Genomic DNA, 20,981 nt, shown 5'->3' with positions numbered 1-20,981 from the left:
TTAAAATATACGTGACATAAAATTTGTGGAGAGGGATTTTTCCATTCTTCTGTCTCCAAAATCAACTTTAGCTTTCTGGCAATCGGATAAATGTAACATTTTAACTAATCATTTCGCTATTAAATTTCTAATACATATGTGCATTTTACTTGCAGCTTGTATCTGAATATGTGATTAGATTAAAAAACTTCTCTTTTTATTTCACTTTAGTTTTTGGAACTTTGAATTCTAATAAATGTCAGGTATAATCAGGTCCCTGGTATTGATATCAGAAGGTAAAAGCAAATACATTTTAGATAGACTTTCTTATTTGTGGATTTTCATTGTTGAAAGAGACAAAGAACAGTTGGTGTTTTAACTCCAAAAATTAGAAATTTTTAAGTGGGTTGGTGAGAAAGAAGAACTCACATATGAGGAAAGCAGATGTTCTCACTTTTTCACCTGAACAGTGACAGAAATTAGACAAATGATTATATTCTCGCTTAACAGACATTTCTTTGATTTTTATGACATGGTTTAGAATTAGACCACAGAAATGTTATCTTTAGTGTTTCATCATCCTTGGTTTAAAGATTCAATTTCTTAAGTCCACCTGTATTGTAACTGAAAGTAATTAATGAAGAACCATAGAAATATATTGTTTTATTATTAGATATAATACATTTTAAAAAAGAATGATGCCCTTATGGTTTTTGTAAATGCCATTGGAGAAAAAGTTTTAAATTACCTGTTATTTCTGTCCAGAAATCACCATTTTTATTGATGAACTCAATTTAGTCATTTATCTGTGCATATATAAAGATGAATGGGTGGATGGATAAACATACATGAATGACAGAAATAATGAGAAGAGAGAGATTGGTGTGTGACATATGCAGCTTACTCTCAAATTTTAAGTGTGTATTTCCTAAGAAAGAAGATATCCTCTTTTGTTTGTATTTCCTACAAAGGAGATGCTCTTTTTTGTTACCACAATAAAGTGGTCAAAGAGTGATTTTTTCCTTTTTATTTCTTGAGACCGTGTCTCACTCTGTCTCCCAGGCTGGAGTGCAGTTGCATGATCATGGCTCACTGCAGCCTTGACCTCCCAGGCTCAAGCAGTCCTCCCAGCCTCCCAAGTGACTGGGACTACAGGCATGTACCACCATGCCTGGCTAATTTTTTTTATTTTTAGTAGAGTGAAGGTCTCACCATGTTGCCCAGGCTGGTCTCGAATTCCTTAGCTTGAGGGATCCTCCTCTTTTGGCCTCCCAAAGTGCTGAGATTACAGGTGTGAGCCACTGTGCCCAGCGTAAATAGTAATTTCTCTAAAGAAGAGTTTTCCCTTGTCTCCTAAAGCTCCTTCACTTTTAGATTATTGCTCTGATCTCTTATTGAATACATTCTTTTTGATGCTCAGAGTGTCCAAAAATTTATCAGTGAAGGACCTTCAAGGTGGCTCCTATATCCTTTTGATATGTCCCCATCAGTTTTTGAGTACTTGCTTTTTTTTTTTGGCACAAAAGATATTCCAGATTCAGGTCCATTTTGTAATTTCCCTGCCTTAGACTTGGAGTCGACTGTTTTTCTAATTCTAGTTCCTTTTTGCAGGAAATGGTATTTGGAAACCAATATCTGAGCCACTTACATGTGCTTATCTGTACTGGAGTGTCATTGCTCCAACACCTTTTGATGAAGAAAGCTCAGAAATGTCTTTTTTTTTTTTTTTTTTTAAATCATGAGGTCATAATACCTCAGTTCAAATACAACACAACAAGTTGCTATGCCTTTCCCAATTTCACATTTTGATATTTAGATAGTGTCAGATCCCCTTCACAGGGATTATGCCATTTTGCATTCCAGGTCAGCAATGTGTGAATGCCTGTGCCCCCACAGCCTTACCAACAGATAGTGTGTTTTCAAGCTTTTGAAGCTTTGCCAGTCTGAAATGTAAGAAATGGTCCCTCTAAGTAGTTTTAATTTGAATTTCTCGTATTATGAGTGAACCTCAGCAATTTTTTCATGTTTAAGGACCCGTTGGATATCTTTATGTGTATATTATTTTTGCAAGTCTTTAGTCTAGTTTTCTTCTATTCTTCTGTTGTCCTTTTCTTGATTTAAGAAGTTCTTGGGAGCTTATCTCCCTAATATAGAAATCTTAAAATTTTTTTTTCTTTTTTTTTTTTTTTTTTTTTTTGAGGTGGAATCTCACTCTGTTGCCCAGGCTGGAGTGCAATGGTGTGATCTTGGCTCACTGCAACCTCTGCCTCCTGGGTTCAAGTGATTCTCCCGCCTCAGCCTCCCAAGTAGCTGGGATTACAGGCACTGGCCACCATGCCCAGCTAATTTTTGTATTTTTAGTAGAGATGGGGTTTCACCATGTTGGTCAGGCTGGTCTCGAATTCCTGACCTCAGGTGATCCGCCTGCCTCGACTCCCAAAGTGTTGGGATTACAGGCATGAACCAACACACCTGGCTAAAATTTTCTTTAAATAAAAAGAAAACTCTTTAAAACATTTTTATATTATTTGTCATTTGTCTTTTGTCTTGGCTTCTGAGGTTTGTGTGTGTGATTATTAATTTTTTAAAGTTTGTGGTGTTTTCTTCACATAAAAGGTTTTTACCCATTTTTTAAATTATATCTGGATTTGTATCATAGTTAGAAAGCCTTTTCCGCACTCAGGTTTTAAATGCATTCACACATTTTGTTTTAGTATTAAAGGTTTCCATTTTTTACAATTAGATTTCTTATCTATTTGGAGTTTTCCAGGCTTAAGGTATGAGATATAGATTCAATTTAATCTTTTCTCAAATAGCTGTCCCATTGTTCAGATAGCCGTTTGGACTTTGTATTTTGTTTCTGGACTTTCTATTCTGTTCAGCGGGTTGAGATATTTTGTATGAAAGTATACTGTGTATTGTATATGCCAGCAATTTACAGCACTTTGGAAGTTGGTTGACTCTAGGAGGTTCCCTGAATGCTTTTTTTTTTTTTTTAAATGTGTAGGATTATGTGTAAGATTGCTGCAGAGTTGTCTCTGAGCCAGTCTTCTCCTTTGGTGGTCTGAGAGGAGGGGACTGAGCAAAAGACTCATTGGCAAATCCAGTGCACCACCATTTTTACAAGTTTCATTTTGTTATTCTTCTTGCAGAACTATCTTATGAAGTAGTACCTTAAATTTAATTTAAAAATGAAAACAAGCATGAAAAGTACCTCACATCATACCTAGAGCACACAAAACAAAACACCATATGCTTGCTGATTGGTCCTATCAAATAATATATTTAATTCTTAATTAGTGAGGAGAAAACAGTGTAGTAGGAAACCATTGGCAGTGTGTGGATATGGGCAGATATTGGGATTGGCTGCTGTTGATCTTAGCAATGGTGATAGTGAGAAAAATGACAGATGTTCTGAGAGGTAGGGCGGCTGGCCTGAAATTGGACTAGGAATTGTCACGAAATAAGTAAGATTGCATAGACCAAGGGTGCCTGGAGAGAAACACTTGCTGTTCTTTGTCTTCTACATACCTTCTAGTCTACTTCTTAAGGTGCTGAACCTTCTGGTTGTTTTTCCTGTTTACTGTGGGAAAGGGCCGTATAAACCCCTATGTTCGTGGAAAGCAATGAAAAATACTTCCTGTGTTTCCCTATATTAGAATACTAATCACAGGCACAAAGATACTTCAACCTTTGAAACAGGTACATTCAGCTAGCTTGATTTTTAAATCATGCCAGGTAAAATTATTCTTTCTGCTCTTGTTACTAGTAACTAATAGCTGCTGTATTCTGCTCTCTTAACGGTTACTGCTGCTGTGTAACTGCTGATGCTTTTCTCCAGGATGGTTTGAGGCCCCGTCTAAGTCCCCTTTTACCAGTCTTCCCTGACCACACAGCCTCCAAGAACTGGGCACATATAATTCTTATAATCAATTCTATTTATTTAATACCTGTTCAATACTAACTTCTTTAAAAAATGTTCATAAGAAGTAAATAAAATCACCAGTAGTCCCAATACCAGAGATAAACCCTGTTAACATTTTGGGTATTTTCCCCTAGTTTTTTTTTTTCACCTACATGTATGATTTTATGGAGTCAAAAGCATACTGTATATATAATACTGTATCCTGTTTTTTCCCTTAAGTTTATTGTAAGCCATATGTAGATAGTATTTTTAAAGTTACATGATATTTCATAGTGAATGAATTGTGATTTGTTTTCTTTTTCATGTATATTTTTCTCATTATTTCAGTTAGATTATGAGATTATCAAAGAAAGTCACCCTACTGTATCATCCCTTCTTCCTACTTAAGTGCCTCTAGAGAATATTGTATATGATAGATGCTAAATAAATATTTTGCTTGCTTCTGTTTCATCCTAAATATTATAGGAGCTATTTGCTATAGGAGACTCCAAATGTATTATTTGCAGATTATCAGAATGATTGCATCACCCAAATCTTTCCATCTAGAAAAAGGGACCCCAGGGAAATTTCTGAATGTATTTTAGGGGAAATCTTAACTCCTCTGAAATTCCATGAGAATTTTTTGGGCAAGCATTTGTGCATTTTTCTGTAGTTTCACTAGATTCTTGAAGGAGTCCTTTATCTAACAGAAATATCCACTGATCCAGAGATTGTAGCCCATCTGGAGATAGGTCTGTTTATTAAACTTATCTAAAATTTTAGAGTGTTTCTTTTCATTTTTCATTTTTCTTGGTTTTCAGGAAGGGATGAGACCATGCAGCCTGCAAAACCATCTTTTCTTGAATATTTTGAACAAAAAGAAAAGGAAAACCAGATCAACAGCTTTGGCAGGAGTGTACCTGGTCCACTGAAAAATTCTTCAGATTGGAAAATACCACAGGATGGAGACTATGAGTTTGTAAGTAGTGTTGGAAGTAAATGGTTATGTCTTTGGGAGAAGTTATTTGAAATATCACACATTGAATTATGTCATTTCACTGAAAGTGCCCAAGCATTTTCTTGGGCATTTTGAGTCTCCTAAACCATCCCTGACAGTGTCTCCTGAGCTGAAGGACAATATTTTGATTGGTGTTTGAACAGTTCTCTGGTCCCTAATTAGTGGCATCTTTTTCACTTTCAAAAAATATTCACTTTTTATTTTTGTCCAATTTGAAATTGTTCATGGTGAGAGAAGTATTCAATCATCAAATGAAATTGCAACTGTGTTTAATAGTTTATTTGGGGTTTTGATTTTATATTTAAGAATTAGATTAGAGGGCAGTTGACACTATTTTGTGGTGTCCTTGTTGTTTTGCTAACTATTCTCCTAATTTTAACCCTCCTGAAAGGATTATTCTCAATTTTTTCAGAGGATGAATGTATAATTATTCCAGTTTCATATGAAAAACAGGGTGTGTTTTCCTTTCTCTACTGTGGAACATTTTCCCTCAACCATAGACACTTATTAATGTTCATAGGAATTTAAGGAGTAGAGCAATAAAAATTTTGGGAAAAAGTAAGCTAAGGAGTCTGCATTTTCTTCTTGACTATTACTAGAAAAGATTTTTCTCTTCAGGAACTTTTTATTTTTACATTGTTAAATTCTGAAGTTTTATCCTCATCTGTCATAATTCTGTTGTTCATGAAAGAGCTTAGATTGGGCATTGGGCTTGAACTCTGGTAGGCCTGTCTAGTTCTGGCTTTCCACTGTACTCCTGACTGGCCTAGAGGAAATGATGCCATTCTTCCATAACTTAATTTCTCTTTTATAAAATGGCAGGAGTGTCATAGTTTATACAACTAATGGTAGAGATCCTTTGAGGACCAGAATAACTCATCTGAGGTAAATTAACTGATTAGTCACTGAACCCATGATAGAACCCAGGTTCATTTGTTTTATTACCTGTTTGTTCATTTACTTATCCAGTGTTTTTTTTGTTTTTGTTTTTTAATGTCATGTGTTTGACACTATTCTAGGGATATAGTCATTAACAGAACAGCCAAAAACCCATCCCTCATAGAGGTTTCATTCTAGGTGAAGGAAAAGTATTTAGTGTGTCAAATAGTAGCAAGTATTGTAAAAAATATAAAGCAAAAGGGAGTTTAGGAAAGAGAAAGAGTGTGTGTGTGTGTGTGTGTGTGTGTGTGTGTAGTTTTTTAAAAATAGAGTAGTCAAGGAAGTTCTCATTGGTAAGAAGATGAGGATGTGAACTATGTGAATATCCAGAGGAGAGATTTTTAGGCAGCGGGAATAGCAGATGCAAAGATCCTGAGGCAGGGACTTGGCTGGTGTGTTTATGGAACAATGAAGAAACAGTATGTTTTGGAATGGCATCAATAGGATGTGCAGCAGGAAATGATATCAGAGATATAATGGAGAATGAGATAATGTAGGGCTTTTTGTGTAATAAAAAGGACTTTAGCTTTTCTCTTGAGTGGAATGAAAGACCATTGGGAGGGGTGACTTGATCCTATTTATATTTAAAAGGTATTCTAGTTGCTATATTAATACATTATAGGAGAACTATAGCGTTTCTGAACACAGGTGCAGTGTTTTTATTTACTATTCAAAGGTGGCAAATTATGGGGCACATCTGCTGCTGTTCTCTTCTAGGCCTTTGGCACCCATCTTTTCCAATGAATCGGGGTTCAGCTTCAGAATCCTTCTTAACACAGTGCACCAGGCTGCCACTGCTAATCAGAGTAGACTTATGAAATTTGAATTATTGTGCATCTATTCCACGTTGCCTGTATAGTTGTCTTCAGCATGTGTATAAGGACTGATTTCTCAGTTTAGCCAGTCTTCAGGCAAAGATGTTTAACTGCGGGGTACCAAATCACATCATTATTGTGATAGAATGCTTGAGAATCCTCAAATCTGTAGTACTTCTAAGCCTAGTTTCCTTGTTTTTAAATGTTACAGAAGTTAGCGGTTTTGGCTGGGTGCGGTGGCTCACGCCTGTAATCCCAGCACTTCGGGAGGCCAAGGCGGGTGGATCACCTTAGGTTGGGAGTTCGAGGCTAGCCTGACCAACATGGAGAAACCCCGTCTCTACTAACTGTACAAAAGAAATCGGGCCGGGCGCGGTGGCTCAAGCCTGTAATCCCAGCACTTTGGGAGGCCGAGGCGGGCGGATCACGAGGTCAGGAGATTGAGACCATCCTGGCTAACACAGTGAAACCCTGTCTCTACTAAAAATACAAAAAATTAGCCGGGTGTGTTGGCGGGCGCCTGTAGTCCCAGCTACTCGGGAGGCTGAGGCAGGAGAATGGCGTGAACCTGGGAGGCGGAGCTTGCAGTGAGCCGAGATCGCGCCACTGCACTCCAGCCTGGGGCACAGAGCAAGACTCCGTCTCAAAAAAAATAAAAAAATAAAAAAAAAAAATAAATAAATAAATAAAAATAAAAATAAAAATAAAAAATAAGAAATCAGTTGGATGTGGTGGTGCATGCCTGTAATGCCAGCTACTCGGGAGGCTGAGGCAGGAGAATCGCTTGAACCCAGGAGGTGGAGGTTGTGGTGAGCCGAGATTGTGCCATTGCACTCCAGCCTGGGCAACAAGAGTGAAACTCCATCTCAAAAAAAAAAAAAAAAAGCGATTTTGAAAACCCAGTCACTTTAATCCTTTTTAATTTTTAAAAATATTGTTTATGATATTTTTAGGGCACATGTAATATTTTAGTACCTGTTCATAATGTGTAGTGATCAAATCAGAGTAATTAGGATATCTATTACCTCAAACATTTTTCTTTGTGTTGGGAACATTATAAATCTTCTCTTCAGCTGTTTTGAAGTATGCAAAAAATTATTAACTATAATTTTCCTACTGTACTATTGAATACTAGAACTTATTCCTTCTCTCTGACTGTATTTATGTACCCCTTAACCAACTTCTCTTCATCCCTCTTTCACCTCTTTCCCAGCCACTGCTAACCATCATTCTGCACTCTGTGTCCATAGGATCCACTTTTTTAGCTCCCACGTGAGTGAGAACATGTAATATTTGTCTTTCTGTCTCTGTCTTATTGTAGCTAACATAATGACCTCCAGTAATATCCATGTTGCAATAAAAGAAGCGACATTTCTTTCTCTTTTCTGGCTGGGTAATATTCCATTGTGTGTATACCACATCTTCTTTACCCATTTATCCATTGATGGACACTTAGGTTGATTCCATATCTTGGCTATTGTGAATAGTGTTGCAACAAATAGGAGAGTTTAGATATCTTGTTGATATATTGATTTCCTTTCTTTTGGATATATGCCCAGCAGTGGGATTGCTGGATCATATAGTAGACCTATTTTAGTTTTTTGAGGAACCTCTATACTGTTTTTTGTAATTGTTTTATTACTTTACATTCCCACCAAAGGCGCATGAACATTTCCCTTTCTCCACATCTTCACCAGCATTTGTTATTTCCTGTCTTATTGATAATAGCCATTCTAACTAGGGTGAGATGATATCTCTCTCTCTTTTTTTTTTGAGAGACAGGGTCTTGCTTATTCTCCCAGGCTGGAGTGCAGTGGTCCGATCATAGCTCACTACAGCTTCAAACTCCTGGCCTGTAGTAATCCTCCCACCTCAGCCTTCTGAGTACCTAGGACTAGAGGTATGGACCACCACGCCTGGCTGATTTTTAAATTTTTCGTAAAGATGAGGTCTGGAAATGTTGCCCCAGCTCATCTGGAACTCCTAGCCTCCTACCCGGGCCTCCCAGAATGCTGGGATTACAGATATGAGCCACGGCACCGGCCCTTTCATTGTGGTTTCGATTTGCATTTTCCTAATGATTAGTGATGTTGAGCATTTTTTCAAATACCTGTTGCCCATTTGTATGTCTTCTTTTGAGAAATGTCTATTCAGGCCTTTTGCCCAACTTCAATTCTAATCATTATTCTTGGATCAGTAGTTTCAACGTGTAAAGAATTTATTTCTCTTTGCCACAGTTTTCTCATACTAAGATCATTGGCAGGAAATTTGTTTTGGTGGGCAAGCTACTTATACAGAGGAGCTTTAGTAGGTCTTTAGAGAGAGTACTTTTTATTTTGGAAGTAGATGACTTCTAGAGGGAGTGGGCCCATGGCGCACAGTGACCAGGTTAGCACATTGCATGATAAATCTGAGGTCATAAACTGGCAGCATCCAGCTCACAGACCTTTTTGTGTGTTCTATACAGTGTTTAAATTTTTAAAATTAGTTGCTTATGTTAAAAACTTAAGAGATTTTACACAAAATGTTGGGTCTCCAGCTTATTTCGAAAATGTGAAAGATCTGGCACAGTAGACCTACATTATTGGTTAACGGTTGTCTGGAGCTGAGTGGCAGCTGCCCTCTTTAGGTATGACCTCTCTAATTCTTCACACTATTTGACCTACTTCACTCATTCGTATTAACTGTCTGACCTGTCTGACATTTGGGGGCATTTGATATTGGGACTCTTGCATTAAATTGTTTGGATTTATATATGCTTGAGCCAGCCTATTCTGATATATAACATTCTAATCTATTTGTACCTTCAGAATGTCAAGATAATTTACTTATAAAAGTCTCTTACAAAAAAATTTCAAACTAAGCGATAAAAGAAAATTGAGATGAGAGATACATGAGCTGCTTTCCCAACAAAGATCAAATGAAAACTGTCTTCATTGTTGATATTCTTGTTACATAGCTTTTACCTTGATCCCAAAGCAAGCATTTGAAATAATAGTCTAGAACAGTGATTCTCAAAGTGGTCCCAGACCAGCAGTGTTAGCATCACCTAGAGACTGTTAGAAAGGCAGTTTTTCAGGCCTTACCCCAGGCGGACTGAATAGGAATACCTGGGGACAGCACCCATTGGTGTTTTAACCTGTCCTCCTGGTAACTCTAACCCACTAAAGTTGTTCTAAAAGGTTTTTAGAGTAGTGTATCTTTATACACATTTCTTGTTTTCTTTTCTATTAGGTACTATAGAAATTCAGAGATAAGGATGTATTTCTATTTTATTAACATTGTGTGATTTTTAAATTTCCTTGTTATTCTCCTTTTGAGTCTCCTATACTCTTACTGGAGGTACCAAAGAAGCACATAAAATATGGAAAATGTATGTTTGTCAGTGACATCTGGCAAATAAAGAGCTAGTCCTTTGAAGAAAGTTCTGAATAATCTCCTGAAAGCTTAACGAAGGATATGTGTCAGACTTGCTAACATGTTTCCCTCACAATTGCTTTTTTTTTTTTTTTTTTGAGATGGAGTCTCGCTCTGTCACCCAGGCTGGAGTGCAGTGGTGAGATGATTTCAGCTCACTGCAACCTCCACCTCCCGGGTTCAAGCACTTCTCTGCCTCAGCCTCCTGAGTAGCTGGGATTACAGGTGCCTGCCACCACACCCAGCTAATTTTTTGTATTTTTAGTAGAGACAGGGTTTCACCATCTTGGCCAGGCTGATCTTGAACACCTGACCTTGTGATCCACTCACTCATCTTGGCCTCCCGAAGTGCTGGGATGATTACAGGTGTGAGCCACCACGCCCAGCCTCCCTCATAATCTCTTACAGACTTTCTGATTTCTAGGCAGACAGTATTTAATTATGAAAAAAGATAATTCTGTTTCCTCCTATGAAGGGAATTGCTGTTTTCCAATGACCTTTTTGCCCAAAATGGCAAATAGGAAGTAATTTAATCAGGAGTAGCAGAATTTTTTTTTTTTTTTTTGAGATGGAGTCTCGCTCTGTCACCCAGGCTGGAGTGCAGTGGCGCGATATCCGCTCACTGCAAGCTCTGCCTCCTGGGTTCACACCATTCTCTGAGTAGCAGAATTTTATACTGACAAAAACTTCATATTTGCATCTGAAACTGAATATTTGTCCTATTTCTATAAGTGAATTGCCTATCTGTTAGGTTGAGAAACCCCCCCGAAGATTTCTAATAATGTTTAAGATAGATAGTGATTAAAATATAAAAGGTGCTTGAAAATGTAATAGTCTCTAAAATTGGTATTTCATAGTCTATTAGCAGATCACATTTTTGGAAAAGAATGTAATATTTTATGAGAATTCAGACCTTCCCGTTTTGCCATTCATAAAGCCACAAAAAGCTGTAAACTTAAATCCAATTTGGCTCATGGATCTTCCAAAAACACACTAATATTTTAGCTTAAGATGATCTGGGCTGGGTGCAGTGGCTCATACCTGTAATCCCAGCACTTTGGGAGGCCGAGGTGGAAGGTTTGCTTGAGCTCAGGAGTTCAAGACCAGCCTGGCACATAGTGAGACCCCATCTCTATTACAAAAATTTAAAAAAATGGCCCAAGTGCCAACAGTGGTGAACAAAACAGACCAGGCCCATGTTCTCATGGAGTTTACAGTGAAGGAAACAGACAGTAAGCCAGTACCCTAGTAGATATCAGTTCAGGTAATAATAGTGAATTTTTTTCTTTTTTTTAAAGCACAGTATAGAGATATTGTGAGAAAAGGCCTTGTGGAGAGACAGGACATTCAGCTGAGACATCAGTGAAGAGGGGAAGCAAGTCACAGGAAGGTAGGGGAAGCAAGTACAGAGACTGTGAGACAGGACATAGATTCTGTGTAAGGAAGGAAAGGAGTTCATTGAGGCTGGAGCTGAGTGACACGTGGGATAGCAGTTTAAATGTAAATGCATCAGTAATCACAGTAAATGTGAGTGCACTAAAATCTCCTATTAAAAGAGAAAGAGTCTGGATAAAAATAACAGTCAAATTCCGGCTAAACGCTGTTTACAAGAGATGTAACGAAAAGAAAATACAACCGAAAAATTTAAAACAGAGGAATGGAAAAAGATACACTAGGCAAATACTCAGTAAAAGAAAGTAGGTGAAACAATATTGATATCAAATGAGGCCAAGCATGGTGGCTCACACCTGTAATCTCAGCACTTTGGGAGGCCAGGGCAGGCGGACCACGTGAGATCAGGAGTTTGAGACCAGCCTGGCCAACATGGTGAAACCCCGTCTCTACTAAAAGTACAAAAAATTAGTTGGACGTAGTGGAACATGCACCTGTAGTCCCAGCTACTCAGGAGGCTGAGGCTGGAGAATTGCTTGAACCCAGGAGGTGGAGGTTGCAGTAAGCCGAGATCGTGCCACTGCACTCCAGCCTGGATGATGCAGCGAGACTTCATCTCAAAAACAAAAAACAAACAAACAAAAAACAAATCAGATGAAATAGAATTTAAGACAAAAGAATGTTACCTGGGAAGGATATTTTTATACTGTTAAAAGGTATACTTTATCTAGAAGATGTAAGTCATGCACCTATATGAAACATAATATATTTATCCCAAACTGATAGAAATACAAGGAGCAATGAGAATACTGCAATTATAGCTTCAAGAAGTTAATTAAGAAGACTTAAATATTCTTCTCTCCAAAATTGACATTTCAGTTAGACAAAAAGCTAACACAATTAACAACATTGATAAAACCGAAAATAGATAAAAATTCTAATATATATAAAACTTTAAAAACATGGAATATTCATAAAACAGCTATGTTTTATTCTTTTTTTTAACCTTTATTTCAGGTTCAGGGGTACATGTGCAGGTTTGTTACACAGGTGAATTGTGTGTCATGGGGGTTCGGCGTACAGATTATTTCATTACCCAGGTAATAAGCATAGTATCCCATAGGTAGTTTTTCGATCCTCACCCCCCTTCCACCCTCTGCCCTCAAGGAAGCCCTGATTTCTGTTCTCTTCTTTGTGTCCATGTGTACTCAGTGTTGAGCTCCTACTTACAAGTGAGAACATGCTGTATTTGGTTTTCTGTCCTTATGTTAGTTTGCTTAGGACGATGGCCTCCTGCTCATCCATGTTGCTGCAAAGGACATGATCTTGCTCGTTTCTGTGGCTGTATAGTATACCATGTGAACATGTACCACATTTTCTTTATCCAGTCTGTCATTGATGGGCATTTAGGTTAATTTCATGTTTCTGCTATTGTGAATAGTGCTGCAGCAAACACAACACATGCATGTGTCTTTATGGTAGAACAATTTCTGTGCCTTTGGGTATATACTCAATAATGGGATTGCTAAGTTGAATGATAATTCTCTTCTAAGTTCTTTGAGAAATCGATACACTGCTTTCCACCATGATTGAACTAATTTACATTCCCACCAGCAGTGTATAAGTAATCCCTTTTCTCTACAACCTCGCCAGCATCTGTTATTTTTTTATTTTCTAGTGATAGCCATTCTGACTAGTATTAGATAGTATCTCATTGTGTTTTTGATTTGCATTTTTCTAATGGTTAGTGATGTTGAGTATTTTTTTCACATGCTTATTGACCATGTGTATGTCTTCTTTTGAGAAGTGTCTGTTCATGTCCTTTGCTCCGTTTTAAATGAGGTCATTTGCTTTTTACTTGTTAATTTGTTTAAGTTCCTTATAGATTCTGAATATTAGATATTTCTTGGATGCATAGTTTGCAGAAATTTTCTCCCATTTTGTAGGTTGTCTGTTTACTCTGTTTAAAGTTTATTTTGCTGTTCAGAAGCTCTTTAGTTTAATTAGAACCTATTTGCCAATTTTAATTTCTGTTACAATTGCTTTTGTTGTCTTCATCATGAAATCTTTGCCAGGTCCTATATCCAGAATGGTGTTTTCTAGGTTATTTTCTAGGGTTTTTATAGTTTTAGGTTTTACATTTAAGTCTTTAATTCATCTTGAGTTGATTTTTGTATACGGTTTAAGGAGGCGGGAGTCCAGTTTCCATCTTTTGCATATGGCTAGCCAGTTATCTCAGGATCATTTATTGAATAAAGAGTCCTTTCCCCATTGCTTGTGTTTGTCAACTTTGAGTAACTATGTTTTCTTGTTTTTTTGTTTTGAGACAGAGTCTTGCTCTGTTGCCCAGGCTGGAGTAGTGCACTGGCATGATCTCGGCTCACTGCAACCTCTGCTTCCTGGGTTCAAGTGATTCTCCTGCCTCAGCCTCCCGAATAGCTGAGATTACAGGCACCTGCTACCACGCCTGGCTAATTTTTGTATTTTTAGTAGAGATGGGGTTTCACCATGTTGGCCAGGCTGGTCTTGATCTCCTGACCTCAGGTGATCTACCCGCCTCTGCCTTTCAAAGTGCTGGGATTACAGGCGTGAGCCACCATGTCCAGCCAATGTTTGAAAGGGTTAAACAAGAAATCTCAACAGAGAAATTATTCAGGCCACACTACCTGACTATAATGCAATAAAATTAGAAATTAACATTAAGAAAGTAGTCAAAGCCACTTTATCCCACCTGGAGATATAAAAATATATTCCTAAATCTTACTTTAAAGATAAAGTAAAAATATAAATTATAAACAACTTAGAAATGAATAATAACAATTATACAAAATTCAAATCCCTGTAATTCAGAACCTGTGGGAGGCAGTAAACAGTGGCACTTAGAAGAAGATTTATAGCCTTAAATGAATTTTCTTCTTAGAATACAAGAAAAATTATAAATAAGTTAAAAATAGGATAAAGATAAAAGCAGAATTTAATGAAATAGAAAACAAAACAAAAAATTGATTGGTAAAAACCAACAGCAGGATATTTGAAAGGACCTAATATTTGGTAGATTTGACCAAGTTAAAAAGGAAGAGTGTACTAATAAACTGCAGTAGGTGAAAGGCGAGAGGCAGTTACTAGAAACAGAATATGGCAGTGTGATCAGAGATTATGATTTATAATTTTATGTTATTAAATTTGAAAACTTAGATAAATAGATGTTTAAACATTATGCCATATTTACTTCCCATGTGGAAGTGTAAATACATAAAAATATGCAAGATACTTTTGGACAAGAAGAAGAAGGTTGATCTTATTCTTCCAGAGATCAAAACATACCACAAAACCACAATAATGAAAGCATTATGATATTGGCATAAGAATAGAACATAGGCCAGGGTGTGGTGGTTCACCCTGTAATCCCAGTACTTTGGGAGGCTAAGGTGGGAGGATCACTTGAACCCAGGAATTTGCAATCAGCTTAAGTATCATAGTGAGATCCCCATCTCTACAAAAAAAAAAAAAAGCTGGGCTTGGTGGTACATGCCTATAATCTCAGCTACTTGAGAAGTTGAGGTAGGAGGATCTCTTGAGCCCAGGAGTTCGAGGCTGCAGTGAGCTAGGATTGCACCACTGTATACTACCCTGAGTGATGGAGTGAGACCCCATGTCTTAAAACAACAACAACAAAAGATCAATGTTACAGAGTAGGATTGAGAAACATACCTATGTATGTATAGGTGTATATAATATGGATAAATTTTTAAAAATATATACACCTTTGTTGGATGCATAGTTTGCATTATATATGAGTGTATTATATAATGATAAAATACAAAATAATGCAAACTGTAAAATTTGTGTAAATTAAAACACAAATCATGCTACCATTTCTATGTATATGTACACATACAGCTGCATAGATAAAAAAGACAGGATCTAAAAATAACTTGAAAGTCATTACCTGTGGAGAGAACTTTAGTTTTAGCTGTCTACACAGAAAGAGAATTTATTACTATATTAATATATTACTTGCTTAACTTAAAAGGAATAAATAGAACAAGATACATTTTTAAACTTTCTATTGAGATTTTTCCTGGCTTTAGTTTAAATAAAGCCAAGTTATATATATACAGATTAAGAGAACCACAACACTTTTCAGTCAGTTATCAGCTTTGCAAGTATTGTTGATTATTAGCTTTCAGTATCCTTAGGTTTTAGAGTAAATTTCCTATTTATTCAAATGAAGTTGCTTTCAGATTTCTTATGACTTCTTCTATAAAAAGAGTTGATAGTAACTGGCCCTCACATATTAATTCAATCTATATTTATTGAGGTTCTCTGTGTGTACTATGTGTGAATACATAAGACTGTGAGATCTTTTACAGCCTTCACTTTATCTTACCCGTCTTCGTATTCCTAATACCTAGCAATTGCCGGGCTTGGCACACCATTTCAAATTAAACTCAGACATAGTCTCTGAATTCATTCATTATTTTATTCAACTACTAGTTGAATTAAACTCAAATATAGTCACTACGCTTAGAGAGTTTATGATGTAGCAGAAAATAATCAAATGATTTTGATACATTATACTAATGATAGCTTACATTTATTGAAAATTTACTATGTCCCAGGCATTACATATGTTACCTCGTTCTCAGAACCATCCCATGAGGTAGGAATGTTGTTGTTGCCATTTTAGGGGTAAAAAAACTGAGGCTTAATGGCAAGAATAAGTTCAAGAGATCTATTGTACAACATGGTAACTAGTTAATAAACACTGTATTGTATTTTGAAAATCACTGAGAGAGTAGATTTTAAGTGTTCTTACCACAAAGAAATTGTAAGTATGTGAGGTAGCACACATGTAAATTAGCTTGATTGAGCCATTTCACAATGTATGTACATACAGTATATCCTTATGAGGTTCACTTTATGAGATTTCAGTTACCCACTGCAGTCTGAAAATATTAAATGGAAATTCTAGAAATAAACAGTTTCTAAGTTTTAAGTAGCATGCCATTCTGAGTAACATGATGAAATCTTGTGCCATTGTGCATCATCTCGCCTGGGACATGAATCCTCCCTTTGTCCAGCATATCTGTGCAGTACACGGTACCCACTCCTAGTCACTTAGGAGCCAATTTGGTTATCAGATCACCTGTTGAGGTATAAGAGTGCTAGTGTTCAGGGAACCCTTATTTTGCTTAATAATGTCCCCAGAGTGCAAGAGTAGCGATGCTGGCACTTCCAGTTTGCCAAAGAGGAGATGTAAAGTGCATCTTTTAAGAGAAAAGGTGAAAGTTCTTGACCAAAAATAAGGGGGGAAAAAAACCATATGCTGAGGTTGCTAAGATTTATGGTTAAGAACGAATCATCCATCCATGAAATTGTGAACAAATGTGAATCTTCCATCTGCGAATTGTTGTTGTAATTGTTCTGTGTTATTATTAGTTATTGATAAATTCTTAACTGTAACAACTTTATAAATTAAACTTCATTATAGGTTATTTACGCATGGGAAAAAGCTGAATGTATAGGGTTCGGTGCCATCCACAGTTTCAGGCATCCACTGGGGTTTTCAGAATGCATCCCCTGTGGATAAGGGAGGGACTACTGTATTTCAAAACATCATGTTGTATAAAATAAATATGTACAATTTGTATTTGTCAATTAAAAGAAAACCCTGAGACTAAAAGGGGGTGGTTGACTACAGTTATACAGACAGTTAGTGGCACAGTGAGGATTTTAACCAAAGCAGTTTGACTCCAGAGCCCATCCTTTTAACTGTCTGTACTGTGTGGCATTTTTCTAGGCTATTCTGGTAAGTTCTATCCATAAAGTACATAAAGAAGGGGCTGTAAGAGCCCAAAAGAGAGAGCAAGAACCCCAGGGAAGGCACCAATAAGTGTCATTGGAAGTGTGTTTTGAAAGATGAAGTGTGTCTGTGGAGATACTAAGGAGTGTGGCATGGGTCCAGGAAGTACTGAGTAATTGAGTTGGAGCATTACCAGTGTGGATGTGTGTGAAAGGGGAGGAAGGGAACAAAGGAGAGAACTTCAGGTGAAGTAAATTAATGCCCAATGTACCCTTTTTTGCTGGAAATATTTAGTACTCTTTTAGATTTTTCCTTGGTATATCAGAGAAATTAAAAATAGAGTCCTAATGCAACACAGAGAGCTAATATCCATCTGAAGTTGTGTGATAATGGGTCCATCAGGATATAAAACCACCAAACTGTTAATTCAAAATTAATTTGATAAAAGTAACAGAACCTGAACAAAATTGATTGCTTGGATTCCTTGGATAGTTGTAAGCCATTCAGATGGCTTTTTGTGGTAGAGAAGGAAAAATTCCAGCCCTGAGTTTTTCCCAGGAGGCCGATAACAACCTATGATTCCACGAAACTTTATCTTAACCATTCTCTCCTAGATCAGGGCTCCAAATCTGATTGTAAGTTGAGATTTCTTTGGGTTTTTACAAAGAAGCTTCGGCCGGGCGCGATGGCTCACGCTTATAATCCCAGCACTTTGGGAGGCCGAGGCGGGCAGATCACGAGGACAGGAGATCGAGACCACGGTGAAACCCCGTCTCTACTAAAAATACAAAAAAATTAGCCGGGCGTGGTGGCGGGCGCCTGTAGTCCCAGCTACTCGGAGAGGCTGAGGCACAAGAATGGCGTGAACCCGGGAGGCGGAGCTTGCAGTGAGCCAAGATTGCGCCACTGCACTCCAGCCTGGGCGACAGAGCGAGACTCCGTCTCAAAAAAAAAAAAAAAAAAGCTTCACTGAATTGTCAGAACATAGTCAGTTACTCATTTATTATTAGGTTGTACTTTTTGCTTTTGGCTGCACATGTTAGAAATCAGACACTTGCTGGGAGGTAAGAATTATTACTACCTTATTTATAATTTGAAATCATGACTGATATGGTAGAAGAGATGCTTTATTTGCCTGTGCTTAAGTCAATACTCTCAAGAATGCATCTTGATGTTTTCTGGGAACTCAGTTATCTACAATTTGAAACTTTATCTGCCATTTCATAGAGACAAAAATAACTCTCCCAAAACATTCTTTGAAATTATTGTTCATTTATTTCAAAATGAGTCTAAAAATTAGTTCATATTCTTAAATTTACCAGCCTTTAATGGTAAGGTAAAATTTAATGTCCCATTACTCAGTTACAACAATCATCAAGTCAACTATTCTTGTTTTATTTAATCCTTCACCTCCACTATTCACCACCCACACTGCTTGATTGTTTTGAAGCAAATCCCAGGCATATCTCATTTCTAAATATTTCATATGTACTTATAAAAGATTAATGACCTTTTAAAAAATATAATACCTTTATCATACTTTTACAAATTAGGAGTAATAAATTTCTTTAATGCCAAGAAATGCCTTGTTACTGTTTAGTTTCCTGGATTTATATATATTTTTTAGCTTGTTTGAATTAGGATCCAAATGAGATTTATAGGAGATTGGTTGATATGTCTCTTAAGCCACTTTTAATTTAAAGCCCTCCCTTTCTGCTACCCCTGCTCATGTACTTTGAGATACTGTTGGAGAAACCCAGTTGTTATCCCATATAGTTTCCCTCATTCGGGATATTGCTGATTGCATCTAAGTGCTCTTATTTAGTATGTTCCTTGAGTTTCTTATACATTGGTAGTTTTATCTAGAACAGTGGTCCTCAGGACTGCTTCATACTTATAAACATTATTGAGGACCCCAGAGGGCTTTTGTTTATAGGGGTCATATCTACTAATATTTACTGAATTAGAAATTAAAACTGCAAAATTTTTAAAGAATTTATTTACTTAAAAAAATAAGCTAATATATACATTAATGTAATTTTTTTCAATGAAAAATGACTGTTTTCCCAAAACAAAAACAAATGAGTAAGAAAAATAGCATTGTTTACATTTTTCAAATTTTTTGGCTTAGACAGATAGATGATCGTATCTGTTTTGCATTCAGTCTGTTGTAATATATTGTTTTGTTTGAAGTATAGGAAGAAAGTCTAGCCTAGCAAAAAGAGGTGTAGTTGAAAAAGACAGAACTATTGTAATAGCTGTTTAAGATAACTGTGGATAGTCTTCTTTGACCCTATACCAAAACTCAACAAGTAGTGGTTTCTTATAGGTTAGTTGCAATGTAGAGTATGAAACTAAATTCATGAAATTTTCTTACTGTGTATATTAAAATTCATTAGTGTTTTAAAATTTTGAGTGGAACTTTTACTCACACGTGATTTTGTAACATCACGCATTGGGCATTTGGAAAATGTTGCTTCATTCAGTTACATGGATCTTCTAAATGTTGGCACATTTCATTAAACAATATTAAAAAAACCACACATTCCTTGAAGTTATGACCAGTCTCATCAGAAGAGTATCTAACTAAGTGTAGGGAAGTTGTCAAGCTCACAGTGGTAGATTCAAGTTTTCCAGAATACTAATTTTCATTTGAAGGTTTGAATTTTATCAACTACAACACTCTTAGTTGTTTTCCTTTGAGTGACAGACTCACTTTTTTCATTTCTGAAAAAATGTCTGCCAGACACCCAAGTCTGAATACTCACAATTTGTCATTTTTTCATGTAAAAATGGTGCTCTGTGGAAAAAGCAGCTGGTTGAGCTTGCAGCTCAATTGCACAAATGCTTTGCTTCAAAATGACCATTGTATTTCAGTTACAACAGAAGTGCTATATGCGGACTTCCCATTTCATCATAGATACTATTAAAAAGACATGAACTTTTTTACTACTTCATCAAGGACATTCTTAAGGGTTTTTAAAAAACTGTAGCCAGTGACTGTGAAGAATGCAATAACTGCTGACACTATTTGGTGCCACTTTTTGATTTATACTGAGGCTAACAGTTTTACCCCCCACTGCTTTTGTGTAATCAGTGCAGATGTCAACACAGTAGAAAAGTCAAATAGCGTCTTAAGATTAATATGAAAATAGTTTGGTCTTACAGAGTCCCCTAAGGGGGTGTCAGGGATCTTCCAGGTGTCTACAGGCCAGACTTTGAGAATTGCTGATCTAGAAGCTTGATCAGAATCAGGTTCAATTTTTTTTTTTTTTTTTGGCAAGGGTATTTCATAGGTGGTATGTGTACTTCCATCAGAAGGTTCATACTATCTGGATATATGGTCATCTCTCTTTTTCTGTTGTTAGAAACCAGTGAAGGTCATTGTCTGGATGCCATTTCATTAGAGGTTACAAAGTGGTGACATTTGATCATTTCTTCTCCATTTACCAATTGAAGTAAAGAAGCATTTCATTATTTAGATAATCTCAGGTACAATGTATATAGAAAAGACAGTATGCACTTGATTTTTTAATTTTTATTATCATTTTCAAAATAGTGTATTGGTTCCCTAGCATTCTCCAAAGATATAACCAGTGATTTTTTTGTATCATAAATTCGTGGATTTAAATTTATTTGATCTGTTTCAATCCTTTCAACTATTTCTTATGTTCAAATGGTTCCATCTTGATATAACCCCAGTAGTTACTT

At 36.6% G+C, this 20,981-nt stretch overlaps 1 protein-coding gene across 1 annotated transcript in view; it reads left to right on the top strand.

Moving 5' to 3' along the window:
- Positions 1 to 20,981, top strand: part of STK4 (serine/threonine kinase 4) — a 116,549-nt gene that overhangs the window by 55,959 nt on the left and 39,609 nt on the right. Inside the window, exon 10 of the mRNA XM_003253617.4 lies at positions 4,705 to 4,862. Coding sequence (XP_003253665.1) covers positions 4,705 to 4,862 — 158 coding nt within the window. The remainder of the gene's footprint in view (positions 1 to 4,704; positions 4,863 to 20,981) is intronic.

This window comes from Nomascus leucogenys, chromosome 13, assembly GCF_006542625.1.
Source record: "Nomascus leucogenys isolate Asia chromosome 13, Asia_NLE_v1, whole genome shotgun sequence".
Taxonomy (NCBI): domain Eukaryota; kingdom Metazoa; phylum Chordata; class Mammalia; order Primates; family Hylobatidae; genus Nomascus; species Nomascus leucogenys.
The sequence above is the reverse complement of the archived record's forward strand: the minus strand, read 5'-3'. Positions and strand labels throughout refer to the sequence as shown.